Genomic DNA, 23,558 nt, shown 5'->3' with positions numbered 1-23,558 from the left:
AAATGAAATGAACTTTACTCGCAGGTTTTGGCAGTTTCTCTCTGTGAAACTGCATTGGATGCAAATCCTAGTAATGAAGCTCTCATGCAGTGTTTTGGAGATAACTGTTATTAACTGTTATTGAAATATTAATTAAATAATTCACATTATTTAATCAATATTTCAGCTCATTTTCAGCCTATGAAAACTAAACACAAGTCTACAGTATGTGCAGATCAGACATGGGCTGATTGTAAAACATGTCTGTTTTTATGCAAACTGTCTCAGAGAAACCCGCAGCAGAACAGCAGGTTGTGTACTTTCTGTTCATGTGGTTCCAGTTAAAGGTAAATACGGTAGATTGCTAATGGAAAAGGCGCTGCCTCACCCAACAGCTGGAACATTTTTATTTCTCTCTCAGCTCTCACACAAACAACTGGTATTATGCATAGTGTGTTTTATACACCTATGCAAACCACTTTGTGTTACTGTACTTTATCGTGACTTCTAACAAAATCCTGATCTCTACTTTTTGTCGTGTTTTTAGTATCCTGTTTCCACACTATGAATGAATGCGTGATGACTCGCAGCTTCAGCTGTCCAATACAGCTGCGCTGACTTGAATTTAATAACATCATGGTGAAAGTATTTGTTGGCAGCGTGAACAGGGCGGATGTTATGGACTGTGACTCGCTGGGCTGCACATTTCTCTGCAGCGCTTCTCTTGAAGAATGATATTTTATCCGATTATTGGAAAATTATGTAAGAAAGTCTGCACTTTCACGCAGAAAAAGAACTCGCACAGAGCTGAAAAATGCCCATGGGTCATCATTTCTCAACTGGTGAGTTCTTTTCCTTTCTTTTGGAAATATCTGATATACTCCCTTTGCAAAACTACACTATGAGCTGCATCCTGTGCTTTACTTTATCCTGAAGTCACATCTTGAAACTGACCACAGCATGTACGTAATAAGTGTTTACATGTCGGTCTTTTCCTCATTCCAAGCTCCAGTTATGCATGTATTCTGACACTGTTGTCTATTTCAGGCTTTGCTTGTTCTTTTTTTTTTGGATCATAGACATTTGAATCAAATGATGATGACCAACTCACAAATCCAACACAAGATGTAGTTGTAAACATCTGCTTTCCCTTATCTTCTCGTGACTCTGCAGTGACCATCATGCTCCAGATGTGTGTGATGTTCTGTTTGCTGTCACTTGTCTTCTCTCAGTCAACGTATGCCTCACCTAAGAAAGGTCGCAACATCACCATCCACTCCTCCCAGCTGCTCTGCAGTCTGCCGGGCCCAGCAGGGCCGGCAGGAACTCCCGGAGCCCCCGGATCACCAGGGGCCATGGGCCCCATGGGGCCCCCGGGGAAGGATGGTCCAGATGGGAAAGATGGAGAGAAGGGAGAAAAGGGAGATGGAGGTAATTATTGACTGACTCTCTTCAAAACAACATACTTAATATTATTTTGTCAACTTGATATGTTGAGATTTTGGAATTGCTTATAAGCATAAAGTGCACAAAAGAGCCTTTAATTTCACCTGGCAGATGTTTCAGAAGTCCACTACAGAGACGCATTACTTTGGTTTGTGTTTTCAGAGACCCCAGCTGTGCAGTTTTAATTATGCTCTATATGCATGATCAGTGTTTACAGCGCTTTTTACACCACATTACTTTTCATATTTCCTTTATGGATCTATCAAGATTATTTGGATTTCTGGTATTGGAGATTTTTGTTGATAAGACGTCAACCAGCAAGTTTGACGTCTCTGGTGTCTTACTGACCTCAAATATACATTATGTCAAAATCTAGGAAAACATGCTGTACATTTCTATGTCTATGAATGACTCTTTGGTGAGCAAAAAGAATATATATTCTTTAATACATAGAACATTTGAGATGTAAGACATGAATAACAGTACTTTATGTTCATTTCACACACTGAGCTTGTATTGAATACTACTGTTCTTTTTTAAACATATAGCAGTGGAGTCTTTGGGTCCCCATTAAAAAGCAAACACAGCCAGTGTCAACAGAACAAAAGGTTAATGCATGTTAAGTAGATATATACATCAGTGACATAATTAGAGGAAACAGGTTCCTTCATGGCAAGGAGAAGGACAGGAGGACCTAATCAGACACGTCTAACTTTTTGTTTTGAATATTTGTGCCTATTGTGCTAAGCCATAAAATCTACTTTCAGTCTGTCATCATTTTGTTTCTGTTATCAGGTGATCCAGGAAGGCCCGGGAACCCGGGCAAGCCAGGTGTGAAAGGTCGTGAAGGTGTCATTGGCAAGGCTGGACCTCGAGGACTTAAGGGGCTACGAGGACCACCAGGGGTAGCTGGTAAACGAGCACAAAAAGGAGAGACGGGTGACGTGGGCCAGCAAGGGCCTCCTGGAGGCTGTAACTGTGGCAGGGCAGCACGATCGGCCTTCTCTGTGGCGGTGACAAAGAGCTACCCTAAAGAGCGACTGCCTATCCGCTTCAGCAGGATCCTGCTGAATGAAGGAAATCACTACAACGCAAGCAGTGGCAAGTTTGTCTGCGCCATTCCTGGGGTCTATTATTTTACATATGATATCACTCTGGCAAATAAGCACCTGGCCATTGGGCTGGTCCACAATGGACAGTACAAGATCAAGACATTTGATGCGAATACAGGGAACCATGATGTGGCGTCTGGTTCTACTGTTCTCCAACTGGAGCAGTCAGACCAGGTCTGGCTGCAGATCTTCTACTCCGAGCAGAACGGACTCTTCTTTGACCCTTTCTGGACAGATAGCACCTTCACCGGCTTTCTTATTTTTGCTGACCAGGACTATCTCAATGAGGCTGATAGAAAGGCGAACGCTCAGGATGACAGTTAATACTCCATTACTGAAATATCTTTGTCTTATTCTTCATAACTGCCCTATTTTGAAATCAAAGTGTTATGAAAGTCCGTGTCTGCAGAGAGAGCTCAGCTCAACAATGGTACGCCTAACAGTATATTTCGGTTGTTTGTTGTGACACCAGGGGGCGCACGAGGAGAGGAAAAAGTCAAGTTGGTGAAATGACTTGAAATGATTTGGTACTGAAAATGTATGTGTTGTGACTGCAGTATTTTCCATAGTGCTATACTTAGGGCAAAATTTCTTGAAAACTTCTCTAATAAGTGACACAATTATTTTCTTTTATATTTATCTAAGAGGAACCGCAAGGTTGCCATATTTTTCCGTTTTTCAGGAGATGGCATGGCACAGAGTCTTCGTCTGAAATGCCATGTAAAAAATTAATTTATTTGTAGTAATACTGTAATTTCTTCATTCAGCTTTTCGATATTTAGTGATGCATTAAAATGATAATAAGTCAGTAGTGGCTAACATGTTTTTAGCATGCGTTACTGCAATATTCCTTAAATCCACCAGGTGGGAGGGTTCTCTGGATTAACAAAAATATAAGAAACGGTTTAATTTCACTTACAAAAAAAAAAAAAAAAAAAGATGAATTAAGAAAACCGGGATGTGAATGATGAAGAGAGAAGACCAACAGAGAAACAGACAGCTGTATGTGTCTTGTATTGTTGGCAATAATCCTGATTTATGTCATGATTTGGATAGCTTCCACATGCCGTTTGTTTTAGCTGCATATTGGAGCATAATTGGGCACCAAAGAACATAAAAATGTTCCCTCTTTGGCAGATGGATTTTAAAACAACCCTCTAGTATTAAACACATCGCTCTACAGAGTGTTGAACTAACAATAGACAAAACACCTTTATAAATTGACAGATGAAATACTGCTACTCTATGTGTGGCTGTTTGGATGGTTATGGAATCCATGAGATGGATTAGAGGCAATTAAAAGACAAAATGTTTTACTTTAATTTTGTATAATTTGTAGGCCTATAAGTTTTTTGTTTTTAAGTAGGACTGTACATTCTTATTATTATTGTTACCTCCTTATCTGCAATTTTCACAGCATGTCTTTGATTAGCATTAGCTCATAGCTCATCTAAAAATTAAACTGTGTTACGAATGAGAAAAGGGTGTTTTAACGGGGAGTTTTCAGGTGTAGTTTTTGCATTGGTGACATTGTTTTATTTACCGTACGTTCCGCTTAATACCAAGGTGATTCAGTAACAAAAACAACTCAACTGAAATTAAAACGTAAATAATGATTCGCACGCAGTATTAAAATTCAATGAAACGGTTTTGTGGTTGACGGTGGACATTTGTAGTTCTGACATCCAGGGGACTACAACTCCCACGCTGGAGGTGGGGCCGCTCGCAGCGAGCGCACGAGCCTCGCAGCGCAACAGCAGCAGCTGGTGCAGCCGAGGAGGTTACTTTTGTTACAGCGGAGGCACCGGAGAGAAAACAGCCGAGCTAAATCTCTCGGAAAAGTGTTATCAGTTGGGGGGGAAACGGTGCGACCTAACCGCCACTTCTCGGGGTTTCACGGTGGCAAGCGTCTTGAGGTCTTGTCGACGGATTGAAAACGTTGTCCTTTCGCCGAGCAAAAAGAGTTCTTTCTCAAAGTTGAGCCCGAAGAGGAGTTCTCTCGTTCAGGATGTCGGACTGAGACAAAGGGGTCTGGGGGGCATTCCCGTAGGAGCGGTGAGTGCCACATGTAGAAACCACCGAGACGAAAAGTTCACCTGGTCTCTGCCATCTCGGAGAAAATGAGTCGTGTCTGTGTGGATGTGTTTAGCTTTATCGCTCTTCGTTTTGTTATTTTGTTTTATTTTTTCCTTCAAGCGTTTCTGGGCTGGGTGGGCAGTTAACTAAAGTAGCTTCACTGTTTGGCCGCTGTCTCGGGGTACATCCGCGATTTGATATGATAACCAGAGTGTGGATTGTTAAGCAAAAGAGAAAAAAAAATTGTCTTTACAGTGAACAGTCGTGTCAAAAAGTGACATTTATGAAAGCTGTTTTGATTCGCTCGATTCGACCTACAGCGTGGTCGAGCGGGCATTTAACTGAGCCATTTAAATTCCCGAGCAGAGAAAATGGCCTATACAGGGCGAGAGAGAGAGAGAGAGACAACAGCTGTGGGGTCCGCTAACTCGACAAACTTTACCAAAACGACTGCATTTCATCAAAAAGGACCATTTTTTTAATACCCTCGTTGTAGTTGCCAGTACAAACACAAACCTGTAATCGATTAAATCGTGAAAATGCATTTTAATAAGCTAAGTTGTAGAATAACCTTAATTCACCCTCTTGCATCAGTTGGTCTTCTCAGTAAATATCCTGTTTGAGGACTGTCTGTTTCCTGGTCATCCTCGCCACCATTGGCCCAGCGTGTCTCCTCTTGAGGTGTTTTAACTTTGAACGCGTCTGTCTCAGCAGGTCAAACTTGATTCTTGAAGCCTCCTCCTGGATGGGAAAGATGGAGAGGGAGTTGCAGTGGTGGAAAGGACAGCTAGCTGCAGATATCCATCAGTGCCTCCGCATCAAGGTGAGTCTCATACTAATGAGCACTGCTTTATTTTTGATAGGAAACTTTTCCTCATAGTGTGTGCCTAAATTGTGTCTCGTTAACAAGGATTCAAGGAACTTTATTGTCATACCAGCTCGCATTCACATGCTTATGGTACAAAATTAGGACTCAGGTCCCGGGAGCAGTAAGTGGACTATAAAAATATAAAGTATGAATAGAATATAAGCTAAACAGAAAATAGAATATAAAAGAATATAAAACTAGACATTTAAATAAGCTAAACCTTAAATAAGAAGCCGGTTTTAACATATAGCAGCCTAAGTATGCGTGTGCAAGTATGAGGTAGTCCAGAAAGTAGTCCTTAATATTGCACTTGTGAGTCCTTAATATTGCACTTGCACTAGCCTGACATTTACATTATAGTATGCTAAAATCATTAAGTCTGTTCAGCTGTTTCCATCCTCAAGCAACCTGAGAATTGCTCCTGTCATTTGGAAAAGACGCAGTTGGCTCAAGGAAGCAAACCATTAATCCAGACAATAATTGCTAGATTTTGTCAGTGCTGAAAATAGGTAGTTAGTTAATCAAACTGTAGAAAACTTAGAGAATTGTGATTGCTCACTTTTTAACATGTTATTAATTAAATTGTTAATTAAGAAAAAAAAAGATTTAAAACACACTAAAATTTATCCATCGTAAAAGCAACCTGCACTTGCAGCCCTACAGATTAAACAGTCCATAGCAGTGTCTTGGCATATTATGTGTCGCACAATGTGTTGAAACTTGGGAATGAAAATACAATTACGTGGTCCTGTTGTCTTTCAACATGATCTAAATTAGATTACATGGAAGAGCTGAGGCTCATTAATTTAGAATGTCTTAATTAACCTCAAAGCATGATCATATCTCTTCCCATGTGTCACTTTAATGGAGACGTCTGCCACGACTGGCATCTTTGAGCTGAAGCTCTTCTGATAGCTTCACAGAGATGAATACAAATCAGGTTTTAGATATCAGATGCACTAACATACCAGAGATTATATATATATATATATATATAATATATATGTGTGTGTGTGCGCAGAGTGAGGACACATTATGAATCACATGTTTGTGAGCCCTGATAATGAGTCAGTCATTCACAAACAGGTTTATTCATGCTGCGCAGTGTCTGACTCAGAGCAGGCTGTCAATTAGGATGAAAGTCTGTACGCAGAGCTGGAAACTAAATAACACACCCTCTCTTTTCCCGTATGCTAAAATGAGATGGGGAGGGGGGGGTGTAATCTTAGATTTGATTCCCCTTTATCATCATTTCTGGTGAGACTGTATATACTGTATCATATAACGTCCTCGTTGCAAATGCTGCTGAGTTGGAAAATAGAAATATCTGATACACATGGCGAACTGAGAGATTTAAGATTGGAGTTGATTGTGCTTTTTAGACACCTGTAGGAGACAACATTAAACATGTCTGTTTCTGTGTTTTAACAATGTAACACACAATTAGCGCTGCAGCGAACTGTTGTTTTTCATGATCAATTAGTATTTTTTTGATTAAGTGATGAATTATCTGTAAGTAGAATATCAGGATTTTTTTTTACAAAATACCCATTAAAATTTGTTAGTCTGATAATGTTCTGATAATGTATGTAGATAATGTTCTGTTGAGACTAATCAAATTTTTCCAGGAAGACGGTCTTTTTTTAATTTTTTTCTCTGTCATGATCATCTGCTTCTCAGAGTGAATCACGGTACAAAATGTTTAAGGACCTATGAATTGGATTCATCTTTCAGCTTCAAAGCGCGTGGTCTAATAAAAATAGAAGTAAAGCAAAGGGACATGGTGAAGACAGTTCTTACACACAGACATACTTACATTCTAGACCAGAATACATGGGATAAAAACAATTAGTAAGTGGGCCTGTAATAAAAGGTGATTGGGATGAAAATGCTAAAATAATAACAATGAACACACGTCCTTGGTAGGTGGCATGAAGCCAGAAGCAGTCATTACTATCTGTTTAAAGGGCAAAAAAAAAAGTCTCCGCTTGGTATTTGAAAGAAGAAACTTGAGCTGCCTCAAACTCAGCAGCCTCTTACTGTAACACTTCTTATCTTACTTTTACTTGTTTTCCTGTTTTTATTGGGGTTTTTTTAACACCGTTTACAGACAAAGTAATACAGTGTTCAAGATGTTACTAGTTGCTGTAGGTACCCTGTATTGTCTCCATGAAGGGAATCATTTGATCATAATTATACAGTAATTTGATTATTAAAAGTATTGCAGATGATTTTTTTTTAGAACTGGTTAATTAACTAACCTTTGCAGCTCTACATGAAGGCAGTCAGAAGAAGCAGCTTGGACTCTGAAACTGTCAGGAGTATTTTTACTATTTTTAAAAAAATATTTTATGCACTAGACCTCGAACACAAAAAATAATTGTTGGTTGCACCTCCAGTGTTTTATATTTTAAAGAGATTGCTTTTGATTTAGCTTTGATTTGAGCTTAAAATGCTTTGTAGTACCTAAAGGCTTTTGATAACTTAAGGTGTATGTTTTCAGAAGTACTATAAGCTGAAATTTGAAATGGAAGAGCATGGAGAGATTCGCATCAGGGCGGTGGGTAGAAAGGCCTTCACACGCCTGCTCCCCCCACAGTCTTTATTCAGCCTTAATGACGTTTGCTGCAGTGGTAATGGGCTGATGTGGGAGATAGCTGTGGTGTGTAGCATGTGGCAAATTATCAGACATGCAAATCAGGCAGAGGCAGCTGTGGAATCCTTAATTATGTTGCGGGTCCCCCACAAAGGCACCTCCACCCTACACAGACCTCCCCAGACCCACCCCCTACCTCAGATCCAGCCCCATTCTCTTGCTGCCCTTGCACCCCCAGACAGACAGATGGACCAGAGGCTGAGGCTGAAGCTATGGAAGAGGAGTGTTTGTAGAGGATTGGGTGGTGTGGTTTGCTGTGGCACTTGCGGTCAAGTGGCTTTATGATGGTTTTTACATTGTTTTTTGGAGGGGGGTGTGGCTGATAATATTTGGATTCCAGTTAAGTTTAGGTTCAGCTTAAAATGGTTTGCAGTTTTCATAAGATGGTGTTCTCACAGCATGTTGTATTTTGGCAAAGCAGCATGTATTCCTATGAGTGGTTTTGAAATGCAGAAATCCAGGACCTTTTCCAAACAACAGTTCACAACATGATGTGGATGTTTTTTTGCATTTCTGTCAATGTAGGGGACCCCTCATGGTTTGATTTTAAGGAGATTAATCTACCAATCCTCAGTCTCTTATTAAATCCAAATCTAAAGCTCTTGTTTTTACTCAGAGCAAAATACAACAAAGAAAAACATTTTTTGGCATAAGCAGCTTAAATACAGAGAACATACTTGCTATGAGTTTGTACATCCTGTACTAAATGTTTTTTTGTTTCTTGCTCGGGGGCAGATTTTGAAACTGGAGGCTCGTGCTTTCTAGCTCTCTGTTGCTGATTGGAAAGATACCCGATGCTGATTCAATGCTAATGCCCCCTGAGTGTCTTCCTTCCCACTTTGAAACACATGCAGCTAATTGAACATGAATAGGAGATGTGCTAGGGGTGAAACCTAATCCTATCTACTACTCAGCCTCTGCTGGAGGAACCGTGCCCCCACACCCCACCCCCAACCACACCCGCAAAGCCCCCCTCATACACCGTCACCCCATTGCTCGGAGACCCCTGCAATGACCCATATTAGCGCCCGTTCTCTGCAGCGATAGTGATTTAAATGAAATTCAAGCAAGGCTGCAGCATAATCAACAATTTCTACTGGTAAATTGAGTTTTATTGTCAGTGTGAGTATTTTAGGCCTCCAGCAGATCTCCTGTCAGCCATTAAACCCAGTCAGCAAGAGACACGCATGGCTCAGTATTGTCATGCATATTCTTTACAACCCCCATGTTTCTCCACTGCTTCTTCCTGCCCACCCTGCTCCTCACACCCCTCTCATTTGCCCCCCCTCTTCTCTCTTCTCCCCCTCCAGGAGCTGAAGCTACCGGTCTACCGGGCACACTCGCCGCAGATTGGCATGCGACGGTACTTTGCAGACTTGTTGGCCATCCTGAGTAATCGGTACCAGCTATGTCCCACGGCGCGTCACCTAGCTGTCTACCTGCTGGACTTGTTCATGGACCACTATGACGTGGCCGTCAAGCAGCTCTATGTCATCGCCCTCTCCTGTCTGCTTCTAGCTAGTAAGTCCATTTCAGCCTTCCGCCTCTGTCGCTGAGGCTTCTTACTTCTTGCATGTTTGTTTAAATGGATGTTTTGGATACTGTCTCTTCAATCTAGCACAGAGGTAACTTAACTAAGATTAGGCTGTGCGTTTCATCTTCAAAAGCATTGTAGTTTGGTTTGATTTGTCAATTTAGAAGGGCTGTGATACTGTGACTATGGTTTATGCACAGATGGCACAAGGTGAAACACTTCCTTCAACAAGGCGACAATTTTAGTTATGCTCAAGAGCCCATGATAGTATTTTCTTTTATCATCCATCTCCACTTTTTATACTGATCCAATAGGCTGTAATGACAGTTTACTGTAGCTGCAGCAGCGGCCTTAAAAAGGTTGCCATTGTGGTAGGATGACTCTCCCATTGTTTTAGGGCAAACTGTTGGGAATTATGCTCATGCCTGCAGAACATTTTGTGTGGCTTTGATCCTGGCTGTATTAACATGTCTGAGGCTGCCTCTGTTACTTAAGCCTCATTCAGTCAGTCTGAGATGAGCCAGTGTCACACTTGTTAAGATGAAAATATCCTCTAATCAAAGGTGTGAGAAGTTTTTTTTTTCCCTTTGGTCTTTTTACTCTGTCATCCAAAATGTGATTTGTTTCAGTGGGAAGCACCCCCCCCCCCAGTCCCAGTACAACACTTTTGTCTAGTGACACCTTTCTGTGTGATCAGCCCCTCCTGTCTTCATACTTTTACAATACAATTACAAGGATATTCTTTATTTCTAAGTTTTAATCATACAAAGGACCAAAGTCAACAATAGATTGATCTTAATAACAAGTATTTCCTGTGTAACAAAAGCGTGATGTGGCTCATTCCAGTGCGTCACAGACTTCCATTGTTGTCCAAAAGTCATGTTCACTCATTACTATGTATACAGGTGACGCAGTTCATTGGCGCATAAATGATTTTCCACACGTTTCCGTTCGACTACTGCTCAAACATCATTCAGTTTGCATTATGTTTGAAAGAAAGAATGAAGTAAAAGTAACCAGCGTAAATTTGTCACTGGCATGAATGCTGTTTTCTGCTGCACCCCTGATTGCCAGCACGTTCCTGATTTCAAACGGCACACCAGGAAAAAATAAAAACAGAACAAACTCGGGAATCAGTTATTTTCTTTCTGTAAAAAAAAAAAAAAAGTATGCATGTTTGATGTAAAAAAAAAAGAAAAAAAGAAAAAAGGTATTTATGCGTGTTTTGTGTAAAGCAGGTGTGTTAATCGTCCTTCCCCCGCTGATGAATGCTGCAGGATGTGTGGTAGTTTTTAGTGTCTCAGAGTCTGTCTGGTGATTAACGGACTGTGAGGTTTTCTGTACATTAATGCAGCCCTTGGCATCATGGGTAATTAGACTAATGATGCTGTCAAAGTGGGAGTTTGGAACAGGGCCCACTCACTAGGGAGGGCGGTGTGTGTGTGTGTGTGTGTGTGTGTGTGTGTGTTTAGGCACAGACCATCTTTGCAATCAAAGTAGTTTCTGTGGTCGGATAAATTTGAATATAAGACTTGAAAGAGGTTTTTAAAGAAATCACATGGGAATCCAAGAATAGTTTTTAGAGTTTTCTTATGTAGCCATACAAATATTGCCAAGTCAACCTAGCCACAGCATCTACTTTTATTTTCTGATTGATTAATCAGTTTTTGTTTTTTGGGTTATTTTTTTTATCTTTTGATTGGGTTTTTTAGTGAGTCAGGCTCTTTCCTCTCTGCTCTAGGGAGTCTCTGCCATGACTGATCAGGGCTTGAAAGGATGTTTGATTCAAAGTTGTCTTGGATTTTTATCTGCCCTTAGGTGCCTTGGAATCTGGCCTAGTTACTGAACAGAGTCCCCAGGTCCCGCTGTCTGCCTTTAACAGGCACATACGTTGTCTTTCTTTACATTTTTCTGTCTTCTGCACTAGGTTAATTAATCGCTCCTTCTTTTGTGCCTCTCAGCAGTCACTGCTTAATCCTGTTACTCTATTGTGCGTGTGTGTTTTTGTGGATGCCCGTGTGTGTGTGTGCATGTGTTTGTTCATGGATGAGCTCTTCTTGATTTGCAGGAGTAAGATTATGGTCAGTTCTTTAAACCCATGGGGATTTAGTGTTATTGACTGTTGGACACTTATTTAGAGACCCCCACCTAATGCCAAAAAATCTAGTTCTGTTCTTGTGAGTTGCCGTGACAAGTGAATTTCCACGCTGTGGGATCAATAAAGTTAATCTATCTATCTGTGTATTTAATGTGAATTTCGTTGAAGACTAGTATTGTATTTAATTGACGTTTTAAAACAAGTCCACATCCCTATACTAAAGTTTCTATTGTGTTATATTCCATGAAGTCCTGCAGTGATCACATCAGTCTTCTTGGCAGATCCTGGTCCCTGAAGTCAGAGCTCTGCATGCTGCAGCTATTTGTTATGGTAAATGACATCATGGATGTGCCTCTGCTGCCAGCTAATGCAAGAATGTTATTTCATTTTTTATTTTGTTGTTGTGGTTTCCGTGTTTCACATTCTTATATGTTTTGTTGCATTTAGATTTTGATTATGATTACGGGATGCTCTTGTGATCTGTTTTGTGGTGAGTGGCTGCAGCAAGTTATTGCTGAAAGTGGATCTCATCTGTTCTGTTCAGTGAACCTGATTCAGTTTCTAAACAAACAAAAAAAAAAAGAGCAACCTATGAAACACCCGAGAACCTCAGTCTTGTGACTACTCAGTGCCCTTACCGAGGCCTCTGAGCCCGGGGGTGGGGAGGAGCTGTGTGCTGAGGGGCACCTGCCATATGCTCTCCGAGTCAGGCCTCAAACAAAAGCCCATCAAATGCAAGCAGGACGGCCAGCCAGCCAGCCAGCCAGTCAGACACTTTCCAGAGAGGGGGAGGGGAGCAGAGACTGACGGATGGAGGTTGTTGTGTGCACAGGCCTGTGTTTGTGTGTGTTTGCGCGTATGGTCTTGGCTAAATTAGGAGATTGTTGCTGTGGCAACCTTTGGATAAACCTATAGACTGTGTTTTTGTGATCATCTAATTAGAATTCACACTGAAGTCATTACAGAATTTCCCACTGAAAGGGCACTGCTTTACTGCCACATTACCATTTAACTGACGGAGCTCTGGTGGTGTCCTCTTACCCTTTGCTGCTGGCTCTGTTTCCTCCTCATTCACTCACCTCATCAGGGAACAGGCAGAGCAAGCCGGTCCTGGGACAGGGCGGCCAGTAAAAAGCTGCCCCGCATCCCTGGGGGGTTGGGAAATGAGTGGAGCGGTACTTCAAAGGCAGGTCGGCTGCTGATGTTAAACAGGGTAGAAAAGGAGGTAGAGGTGGTGGCCTGCAAAATGGGACATGTTAGAACTGAACCACTCAGCAGGGTGCACTGAAATGTAGATTAGTAGGGAACCCCCGTCCCACTATACTCCCCTCTTAGAGGTTTGACAATAATTCTGATGGAACTGTTGTCGTATGGGGCTCTCATAATTAAAGGAATTATGTAAAGATGTACAGATGTGTTTGGATTATCAATTATTATAAGACTCAACAGACGCACACACACAAACACACACACACACACAGTCAGGGCTGGGATTCCAGGATTCTCCATTAGCATCAGGGGTCAAGGGTCAGTCCGAGCCTACATTGTGAGAGCTGCCGGCCAGCAGTGGCAACACAGAGATTCTGTGATGGAGCTGTGACCAATTTTCACACTTCCAATGAAAGATGAACCAGCAAATAAAAAGAGTTTAAAGAGCAGAGGAAGAACCTTTAGGGCTATCAAGCCAAGAAAAAGACAAAGTGGAGAATCAGGAAGAAAATGAAGATTGCCTTTAAATCTTCACTTCAATCCTGACTGGCAAGAGTTCATTAACATTAGATGATAGCAGTAGATAACATGAATGTGAACTGGCTCTGCTACAATGTCACTGTAGGAGTTTGGTATAAAGTCAAATCATTCTCCTGTTTTTCCTCCAACTGTGCCTCTTTTAGTCTCAGTAGATATCTTTAAAAAATTACAAGCTACTCGTTTGGGAGCTATGCTATTCCAAGTATCTTTTTCACTTGCTAATAATTGCATTTGAACCAAATATCTGCCATTTTTCGTCACAAGTTCAGAGAAATCACAAAGATAATGTAAGATAATGCACCACTGATCTCATAGGGACTTTATATTCTCTGTAATATGGAGATTTTTAATGGCTGTTTCGTTTTTCGTTTTTTTAGACTTTTTTAGATTCCGTAGCCTAGGGTTGATTTTGGCCATTTCTTATATTTCTTTTAAAGGAACTTGACCACTTCTAAGACTGATTGAAATGGACAAAAATTGCTTGATGTCTGCAGAATTAAGAGCATCAGTGTGGCCTTTCTGCCACTGTGTGAATACAGCTTCCAACCAGCCCCTATTCACTTGAAACCTCTCCCCACCCCCACCTGCACATCTCTTGCACACCTGGGGGGAGGCGCTGCATGCTGGCCTTACCTCTCCCTAACCCCTGACCTTTAACTTCTCCTGTGATTGTGATGGGAAGGTAGAGGTGTCCTGTAGTTGCAGTCTCGGTAATTGGTGTAGATAAAAAGGAAGTCTGTTTTTTTTCCTTTATCAGTGCTTCTTAGCAGATTGCTGACTGAAGATAGGATCATTTAGCTGCTTGCATTCCAGGTGGGCTGAACTCACAGGAGAGGAATGCACCATCTCTTTCTGGCCAAATTCACACAGTAAAAATGCTACAAAGGGACTGTGTTGGTGTGGTGTTGTTGTGTTGCTACAGAGTATAGGGGAGAAGATGACATCTAAACCACAAAGTCCAGTTTAGTGGCTTATCATACACGAATACGCTGAATTAAGTTCTACATTTGTTTCAGATAGGACTGTATGACTTGTGAGACAAAAATAAAATGAGAAATAGCACAGTTAAAACTGATAGGTCAGACAAAACAATTTGATCACCTCAGGCACCTCGGGAAAATGTAATTGGTATTTTTATCCTATTTCTGACAATTTAGACTGATCATTTAGGCCAAACAATGAAATGATCAATTGAAAAAATAACTGACAAATTAATGCAGAATGTGAATAATAGTTGGCTGCAGTCTTAAGTTACAGTCCACAAGGCCTGCTGCTTGATGTGCTGCAGATAATGTAGAACCAGGATCAACTTTTTTTTGCTTTACTTCCCAGTGTTTTTAGCTGTAGCCATCTGTGGCTGCAACCCTGCTGTGCCAATTCCCTGAAATGAACGAGACCACTGTTTTATCATACAGGCCCTAATACACACGGGAGTCGGTTTCTTTTCTAGTAAATGAAACCGGTTTGTGGCTCTAATCATACTGTAGCTCTGTATGTACTTGCTTTCTTTTTGTTTTTGGGCAGCCCATGTCTCATGTGCCCAGTCACCCGCAGCAGTAAACCAGAAGAGTAATCAAAGAGCACAATGAGGAGATTGACTTGTGCCGTGTCTTCCTTCAGATCAAAGAGGCTGTGGTTGTGTGAAGATTGGGAGCATTGATGGCTTTTTATGGCAGCGTCTGTGTGGACATAGCAGTCTAGCAGCAGACAGAGCCCTGATCCAGAGGATATGAGGGTGAGAGAATGGGGCAAGTGTGGACTGGGCTGTGGAACAAGGCCTGGTGGGTGTAAACAGCCCCGTTTCATAGTGTTTCCTGTTCTGGCAGAGAGAGGCCATTATTGCCTCTTTGCTAATTACCCCCATAGCCTGTTGAGCAGAAGTCCCCCCCCCCCCCACACACACACACACACTCACACTCACACACTCTACCTCCTTATGCTCTCTCAGCCATTCCCTCCCTCTTTAGCCATTGTCTCTCTCTCCTGCCCTTCTTATGGTCAGTCACAGGATCAATGGTAAAACTCAGTAGGAGGATGCCCCACTCCCTGAAATGTGGACATAAAGAGGTAAATGAAAGGTGCATCAAACAAGTGTTATCCGCTGCTAAATTAAAAGCCACGATTTCCCCCATATTGTCATTTACAGCTGGATGCATATTTTGACAAAGCCGATATGTAATTTAATAATCCTAACCAGTGGGTACAATACCAGGTAGCTGCCACAGCAGATGAGTGACACTCAGCAGTGTGTGTGTGTGTTTGTGTGTGTGTGTTTGTTATCCTTAAGTTAAATGTCCCACTCAGTACATAGGGATGAAAAGGATCTGTTTTTTTTTCCAAATTAATTCAGCATATCTAATTGTCTATTATAATTTATAATGTAGCTGTAAGCCGATAAGAGGACATTTTAAGTGTTTATTTGTAGCATTCACTTGCAGTTACCAACTCCTATGAGGCTATTACTTTTGTGTTTTACTATACTGTCATTCACTATCAGTTTATTCACTAACCTCCACTCTTTAGTGCTCACAGGAGGTGTTTAACACTTCTGTCTGTTTACAAATGCATTGTAGTCCCATAGTGTGTTACAGTGTGTTAAGTGTTTATACTATAACTATATGGTGATTTTAAGTGAAGCTTTATCAAAAAAAATTATTTATTTAAAATCTGTATATGATTGTTGTGTTTGTGAAGATGGATATCAGTATCAAAAATCCAGATTGCCAGCATGCCAGTCGGTTTCATTAGAAGTCCACATTCGATCCCCACATCTTCCTGCTTAAAGCTGCGTGTAGCTGAGGCACATGCTCCACAGTGAGGCCCTATCAGAGTAACCTGATACCCACCCCACCTCCACCCCCGCTCGCATTCTTTAAAGTTTGAGCAGAGGAGGCCTATTGGACCCTTGGATTAAAGGCAAAATTGCCCCTCATCTTTGGTCACAAGGGCCTGGGGCTGTTGCTATGGAAAGGAGGATGTCGTATTTTGGGCAGCAGGCTCACCATAATGGCTCTGCTCTCATGTCTGTGAGGATCTGGAGTGAGTGAGAGGAACAGAAATATTGGGAATTGAGCTGACTGGCTTTTTCATAGAAAGTGTTATAGACTTCCGTAATCCACACTCTATAAGCCTATAGTGACACTCGCCTGTTGGTGTAGTAGCTTAGCTTCATGGCCAGATGTTCAGTAATAGTCAGCTTAATTGCTAAAGCTTAGCAAGCGCTTGTGGTTGTTTCTGTGAAAGAACCGTAAATGTTCTCTATGTGGCTACAGATGACGATGATGTATTCATTGTAATAATGAGACAAAGCAATTTATAAACACTCAAGGTAGCTTTTTATCTTTGGCTCTGGTCAAGGTGACATTTTCTGCTGAAATGTTGTGGTGTATTTAGTTATTTTTGGATAAAGATACAATGAACATCAAAATTTATGCCAGTAGTTGTCTAATTTTCTTATTGACCTCTGTGCCTATGATTTCCAAAAGGCATCTTACAAATAAATTAACGGCGGTATTGTAATCATCTGTCAGTTACTTTCTGATTAATAAATTATTTCTAAACCACAAATGTTTCTCTTTTTTAAAAGAAAAGATAAATCTCACTTTTGAGGAGCTGCAATGTAATGGTCAATTCTACTTGATGACCTGAACAGTTACATGGTTATCAAAGTTATTTCAGATATTTTCTTTCCTGTTTGCCAGCTGATCTGATCGTTTCAGCTTTGCAGTCTTCATGGGATGGGAATGTGTTCTAAAAAAAATATGGTAGTAGTAGAGCTAACGTCTTGTTATCTCAAACATTCCAATGTGGCTGTGGAGTATGAGCTGCACTAAAAACTCTTCAGTAACCTCACTGTATCTCTTCCTTTCTTTTCAGGTAAATTTGAGGAGAAGGAGGACCGGGTCCCCAAACTGGAGCAGCTGAACTCCTTGGGCTTTATGTGCAGTCTGAACCTGGTTCTCAACAAGAAGGACCTGATCAAAATGGAGCTTCTGCTGCTGGAGACCTTTGGCTGGAACCTGTGCATGCCTACGCCCGCCCACTTTATTGACTACTACCTCCACGCCTCGGTGCAGGAGGGCGACCTCTACAACGGCTGGCCCCTTTCCTCCCTCTCCAAGACCAAGGCTTTCATGGACAAATACACTCATTATTTCCTGGAAGTCTCACTTCAAGGTGGGTCAAGAGAAGAAAGGTGAACTGGATTTTGCTTTGTTTGTCGAGGCGTCGGATGTAATCTTATTAGCTTGTGGTCTGAGTTTTATCAAAGAATGAAACGCTCGTCTCTGGGTTCTTCCAGATCACGCTTTCCTGAGTTTCCGACCATCCCAGGTTGCTTCTGCATGTGTGGCAGCATCTCGCATTTGCCTTCAGATTTCCCCAAGCTGGACGACTGCCCTGCATCTACTAACGGGCTACACGTGGGACCACCTGACCCAGTGCATTGAGCTCATGCTGCTGTAAGGGACACACACAAGCACACTTACTAACTCACACAGACACACAGTCACATAGAGGAGAAAAGAAGCTCTGAGAGAGAGCCAGGCCGACAGACATACCTCTCCCAGTGTAGTAGGTAAATCAAGGTAGATGGCATCAATCCCATATCTTTAGAGTTTTGGTTGTCATGGTTTTAGGTCATAAGATGGACGCCTGTTGCTGGCTTTTAATGTTGTGTGTATCATCTAACAAAACTTGTCCATCTGTTAATCCTCGCCGGTAGCCTTCGTGCTGGGTAATTTCACAACAGTACTTAAGTTGCACATTTGTTGGTCAGCAGATGGCTGTGTGTGTATTTGTGTGCATCTACATCTGTTTGTTTGCACATGTTAATACTAATTATATGAGCTTAAAAAGGGTATCGGCTAATGGATTTATGTGAGCAGCAATTGTGTTTCTTTTCTTTTTCTTTTTTTTTTTTTTTTTTTGGATAGATCCGTTTCTCAGGTATGCACATACTTGGCTCTCTCCCTGCAGTGCAAGCACAGCTCTTGTTCCGATTCACACCTCATTCATCTACATGTGTGTTGATTCGTCTTTAATCTTTTTACGTTTGCCTTACCTTTCCCCAGTGCTCATGACAATGACGTTAAGGAGGCCAACAAGACCAAATCCACTCCTCCTCATCGACCCTCGTCTCTGCAGTCTCAGTCCCAGACCTCTCATCTCTCTCCAGTGTCAGCCATTCAGAGACCTGCCTCCTCCTCCTCCTCTTCCTCCTCCTCCACCTCGTCCACACCACAGCTGCTCTTTCAGCCAGACAGCTTCCCACACCTTTCCCAGCATTCCCCATCCCTGTCCCAGCTGCAAGCGCTAGCTGACTCCCAGGCTTTGGGGCCTGTGGTGAACATGTCTCAGGACTTCCTTCAGAGCCACAGGATGGGTCTCCTCACTGGGGCTCCCTCCATGACTCCTGGGGGTGGGTTCCCCTCCTACCCAAGTCTGACCTCTGGTCTTCAGCCGGGGGCTCGCGGGCTGCCTCTCCAGGGCCCCATTTCTGTGCAGATGGCCCTTGCTGGAGAGCCACGGCACTGTCTGAGTATGGCCTACAGCGGGGGCTACCTGGGAGCTCATCACACTTTCACAGCCGGCTGCTTTGACAGGTGACGCCAGGAGACGGAGAGGGAACAAAAACCCCTGCGGGAGTGCACAGCTATACTTCCGTGCCAAGTCCCAACCCCGAAATATCCTTGTACAGACCTCCTCTCTCTCTCCGTCAGCTCCGCAATACCTTCGGCTTGTCCAGCTCCCCCGTCTCTCTCACGGAGACACCTCAAACGCAAGCAGAGGTCCAAAGGCAAGACAGACCCAGTAGAAGTCATCACACTGACGTGACAAATGCTCATGTGAAATAGCAAGGCATTGCAAAACGTTATAACCATATTCTCCACTGTTTTTTTAAATAAATCTGTTTATTATGAGACTGTCATCACTGTGAATGAGATGAAAGCAGCAGTGTGATCTAACACCGACCTCATTCAGTGCCTGATCTCAGTTGTGTGATAGCTGAGCCAATTTTAGAAGTGCACAGAACGCAAAGTATCTGTGTTATGGATATCTTGCTGCTTGACATACTTTTTAAAATTTCTAATCCCAAAAATTGAACGCATTTTAGGGAGAACAAATGGACTGGTTTCATTTGTTGAGCCACCGTTTTGAGAGCAATAGAAGAAGCGAAAAACATATGCTTGTCACTGACTTGGCAGGAAAAACAGAGGCTGTTGTATGTCGGCGAAATTTTCGGGTGTGTCCCCTGAATGTCAGCAAACCACTGATCCTGCCTTCTCTGTTGGAGCCGAAGGGCCCCTCGGCATGCAAGCCCTCAGAGTGGACGAAGAATTCATTGTTTTGAGCACAGCAGGTGAAGTCTGCAGCTCAAACACATCTTGAGTTTTGGGGTTTTTTTTGTTTTCACCTCCAAAGTCGAGCCTTGTGGCAGAGCGATTGAAAGTGTGGCCCTCCGCCTGCTGCAGGCTTTGTCGTACAAAAGTTTTAATTTCAGTGTCTATGGCACCACTCAAAGAATTTAACACAAACTGATGTGACTGGACCAGCGTGGTGAAGGAGACGTCAATGTCGGTTGTGTATTGTACATTTGAATTGCTGCTGCCTTTTTATGAACTGTTGGTTCTGTGTCTGTGTTAAAGACTTCAATGTTTACATGAACCACTAAATATCAGGGACTTGAACAAGATTACTTGAAGATGATGCCATTGAAACATACCATAGCTTTTATTTATGACTTGTTTTTTTTTCTTGCGCTTTATTGTTTTGTTTTTTTTTTTTTTATCTCATTTTTGTTTGATGTAGTGTAGCTTTTTATACGGGCTTAGGAACACAATTCTAGTTGTATTTGTATTTGTTCATAGAAACTGTATTTGGCTCAGGTTGCAAGGCTGAAACAAGCAGCCTTTCCATTATTCTATGCTATTATGCTTTAAAGTGGATGCTAATGCAGTATCTGCTGAGATTGGAATATTCCCCCCTTCTTCATCACTGGAGCCACTGGCTTACAAGTTAGTAACTGAATGCATGAAACGGTCTGTTTGCATCACAGTGCGACAGCCTCGTGGTCACTGGTTTTGCACACAAACATCTGTAGCCAGTCAACCGACAGTAATTGCTTCCCAGATTTCTAAAGCTGCAATGCCCAATCTTCCACTTCCTGTTTGAGTATAAACACATCCAGATTCCTAATGTCGGTCACAAGGGTTGCCCGCTGGTTACCACGGTGATGTTAGTGATAATGTTTTTTATGAATTAATCTTTCTTGTTGTTTTGTTTAAATAAAAAATTGTAAAATTGACTTGTATTGTTTCCCACAGTTCAAGGTGATGTGCTCAAATGCTGTGTTTGATGTGATCAACAGTCGAAAACCTAAGATGTTCAGATCGAAGCATTTAGGACAAAGAAAAGCTGCAAATTCTCACATTTGCAAAGAGAATTTGGGGCATATTTGTTTAATAGATAACAATAAGTTCACTTTTCTGCGCATCCACTTAACTATCACGGCTGCTCAGTGAGCTTATCTTTATGATCTAATGGTTGTGATTTCTCAACTGAGAAATCACAACTGTTCCCGCATACAGTGGACATCTCACTTTGAGCTCCAAACTTAAAATTTGGCATTCAGATGTGTGCATTTCACATATAACACTACACGAAGCCTTCTGAAACTGAGACTCGAACTGAAACGCTCAGACTATTATAGTCACCAATCACCAAATCTTTCTTTGTTTTCCCGCCACTGAAAAGGACTTGACGATGTGCTTCTCAGTGATACTATGCCTGTTGTTTTAACTTTGTGTACAGCTTTGTTATATTTTTTACATTCCCTTTCAGTGTATTTTAGTTTAAGTTTTTTGTGATTCTCCCGATCAATGCTGTTGGTGTGAGCTAGATTTTTTGTTGTTGTTGTTGTTCTTGTTCAACTGCAAGTGTTGGACTTGCTCTTTTCCTCATAATTCATGAGCAACTTCTCACTGAGGTGTCAAAGGTGCAATATGTTGTTTTTCTGTTTAAACTGAACACAGCCATCACTGTCTCGTGTACACCACTGGTTCATCTTTTGTAAGTTATTTTTGATAATTGTGTGATTTGACTAGGTTGATCTCCTCCAGAGGGCAGTGTGGACACAATGAATATGTTGCATATTGCAGCCACCGCCTTCGAGTAATAGATATTACTGAATGCTTTTGTCCTTTAGTGGTTTATAGATTTGCCGTGCATTTTTCCCTCCCGTGAAAGGTGCTGACATCACTCACACAACACTTGATAGCATGATAGCAATGAAATGACACCACGACCTATCGGTTTATATTTTTGTATTATTATTTTGTACCAAACTCGTAGTCTCGGTTTATTTGACACTGAACGATAAAAGGGATTTCTTTTATCCTAACGTGCCATGGAAAAATAAACATGCAAATAAACTGAATTTGTGATGGGTGTGTTTCTTCTCAGGAAGCGCCTGTAGCCTTTAGGGAAATGTTGTTCTGCCACTTCTGCATTGCTCCAGTTTGTTCAGAAGAAGAAGAAGAAGAATCAACTTTTATTGACAGTATATATATTTTTACATACACACATACTGAATTTGACTACTGCATTTATCCCATCCTTAGTTGAACACACACATGCAACACCCGGCAAATTACATGCAGTGAAACACACACAGGAGCAGTGGGCAGCATTAAGCGCCCGGGGAGCATATTGGGGGGTTAAGTGCCTTGCTCAAGGGCATTTTTTCGCATTAATCACTCCACCACACCCAAATTTTTCCTGCCCGTCCGGTGGAGGAGAGTGAAGACAGTGCAGAAGTTCCAGTGATAAAGACCAGCAGGTTTTACCCACAATCCTCCAGCTGTGATCACGTGCTGTCGGTGTAACGCATGGTTCATTTAAACAGCGTTGTACTAATGGACTGGCTTCAGTTTAGTTCTCCTTTCATCACTTATTTTCCTCTGCAGTTATCTGATAGCTGTAATCAGTAGTTGCTTCACAGATTTACATACAAAATACACAGGGAGCTTATAAAATGTAAATTTCTTAGCTTACAAACAACCCAACAGTTCGTATAGCTGTTAAACTGAGCTTTGCCTACAAGAGCTATGAAATTAAAATGCTTCCAAACAAATAATAAAAATCCGCTATTTCCAATGTTGGCCACTCTTGACCACTTTTTTCACACCCTTAAATACGTCTTTCTGATAACACTTGACTGTTTGAAAGCGTTTATTGTACAGGAGTATTTTGAAGTTTGTTTTTCCTGCTTTTATTTGCTTTAAATAAAGAATGTACATACTTTTCCCACCACTGACTGTAGCACATCAAAAACACATCATTTAATCTGATATTTCCACATTTGTAACCATGGGTGGAATACAGTAGTATGTCCATGAACAGACTTTTCTGACTGTGGACTGTGATATTTAGCATTTGAGAAACAAGTGCAGTCTCTTTTCTGCTTCTTAACTCCGCCTCCACAGCTCAGTCACAGCTCTGTGTTTCATGGTATTTTGACGTATAAAATTCCATTCAGTGAGCTGCCTCTCTCTCACACATAAGACATTATTCTCCTATCAAATGTTAAATGTTTGCAAATCTGCCGCCCGTGCTGAACACAATACAGTGGACTGTGGAAATGCCTGAGCCTTAGCTCTGTTATGAAGGACAGCAGAGTATGTGTTTTATTATGAAACTAAGGAATTGTTTGGTAGAGTCAGAAATATGAAATATACGTGTAACCGTGTGCAAATACCCAATCATATCAGCTCACTGATTTTAATTAGCATTGAAACAGACTTAAAAAAAATAAATAAAATAAAGCTATGCATAAGCCTCATCAAAACGTAATTAACTTGGCATACTGATGAAAGAGCAATCAGTATCTGGCGATGCTTGTATATTTTTGACAACATTTGGTTAAAAAAAGGTGTACTGATGTGGAGATTGAGGGGAATTTTTGTGTTAAGTGGCCCATCTGTAAAGGGAGGTGGAGGCGGGGCGGGGGGTCCTCAGAGGTGTCAGTTTGATAATGGATC

At 41.6% G+C, this 23,558-nt stretch overlaps 2 protein-coding genes across 4 annotated transcripts; both read left to right on the top strand.

The window, feature by feature from the left end:
* Positions 1-442: 442 nt before the first annotated feature.
* On the top strand, positions 443-3,620 carry c1qtnf2 (C1q and TNF related 2). The gene is made up of 3 exons (XM_046405934.1): positions 443-821; positions 1,153-1,410; positions 2,221-3,620. Exons 1-3 carry the CDS (start codon positions 794-796, stop codon positions 2,859-2,861), a joined length of 927 nt encoding a protein of 308 aa, XP_046261890.1. The 5' UTR covers positions 443-793; the 3' UTR covers positions 2,862-3,620.
* Positions 2,919-22,031, top strand: ccnjl (cyclin J-like). Of its 3 annotated transcripts, none has more exons than XM_046405931.1 (6): positions 2,919-3,539; positions 5,325-5,436; positions 9,448-9,658; positions 17,395-17,694; positions 17,819-17,978; positions 18,591-22,031. In XM_046405931.1, exons 1-6 carry the CDS (start codon positions 3,502-3,504, stop codon positions 19,123-19,125), a joined length of 1,356 nt encoding a protein of 451 aa, XP_046261887.1. In that variant the 5' UTR covers positions 2,919-3,501; the 3' UTR covers positions 19,126-22,031. The 3 variants fall into 3 exon arrangements, with proteins under 3 accessions (XP_046261887.1, XP_046261889.1, XP_046261888.1); XM_046405933.1 differs by having other exon boundaries at positions 3,480-4,592; XM_046405932.1 differs by having other exon boundaries at positions 3,481-4,592; positions 5,328-5,436.
* Positions 22,032-23,558: the final 1,527 nt, after the last annotated feature.

The sequence above is a fragment of the Scatophagus argus genome, chromosome 12, assembly GCF_020382885.2.
Source record: "Scatophagus argus isolate fScaArg1 chromosome 12, fScaArg1.pri, whole genome shotgun sequence".
Taxonomy (NCBI): domain Eukaryota; kingdom Metazoa; phylum Chordata; class Actinopteri; family Scatophagidae; genus Scatophagus; species Scatophagus argus.
This window is presented reverse-complemented; position numbering and strand designations above follow the sequence as displayed.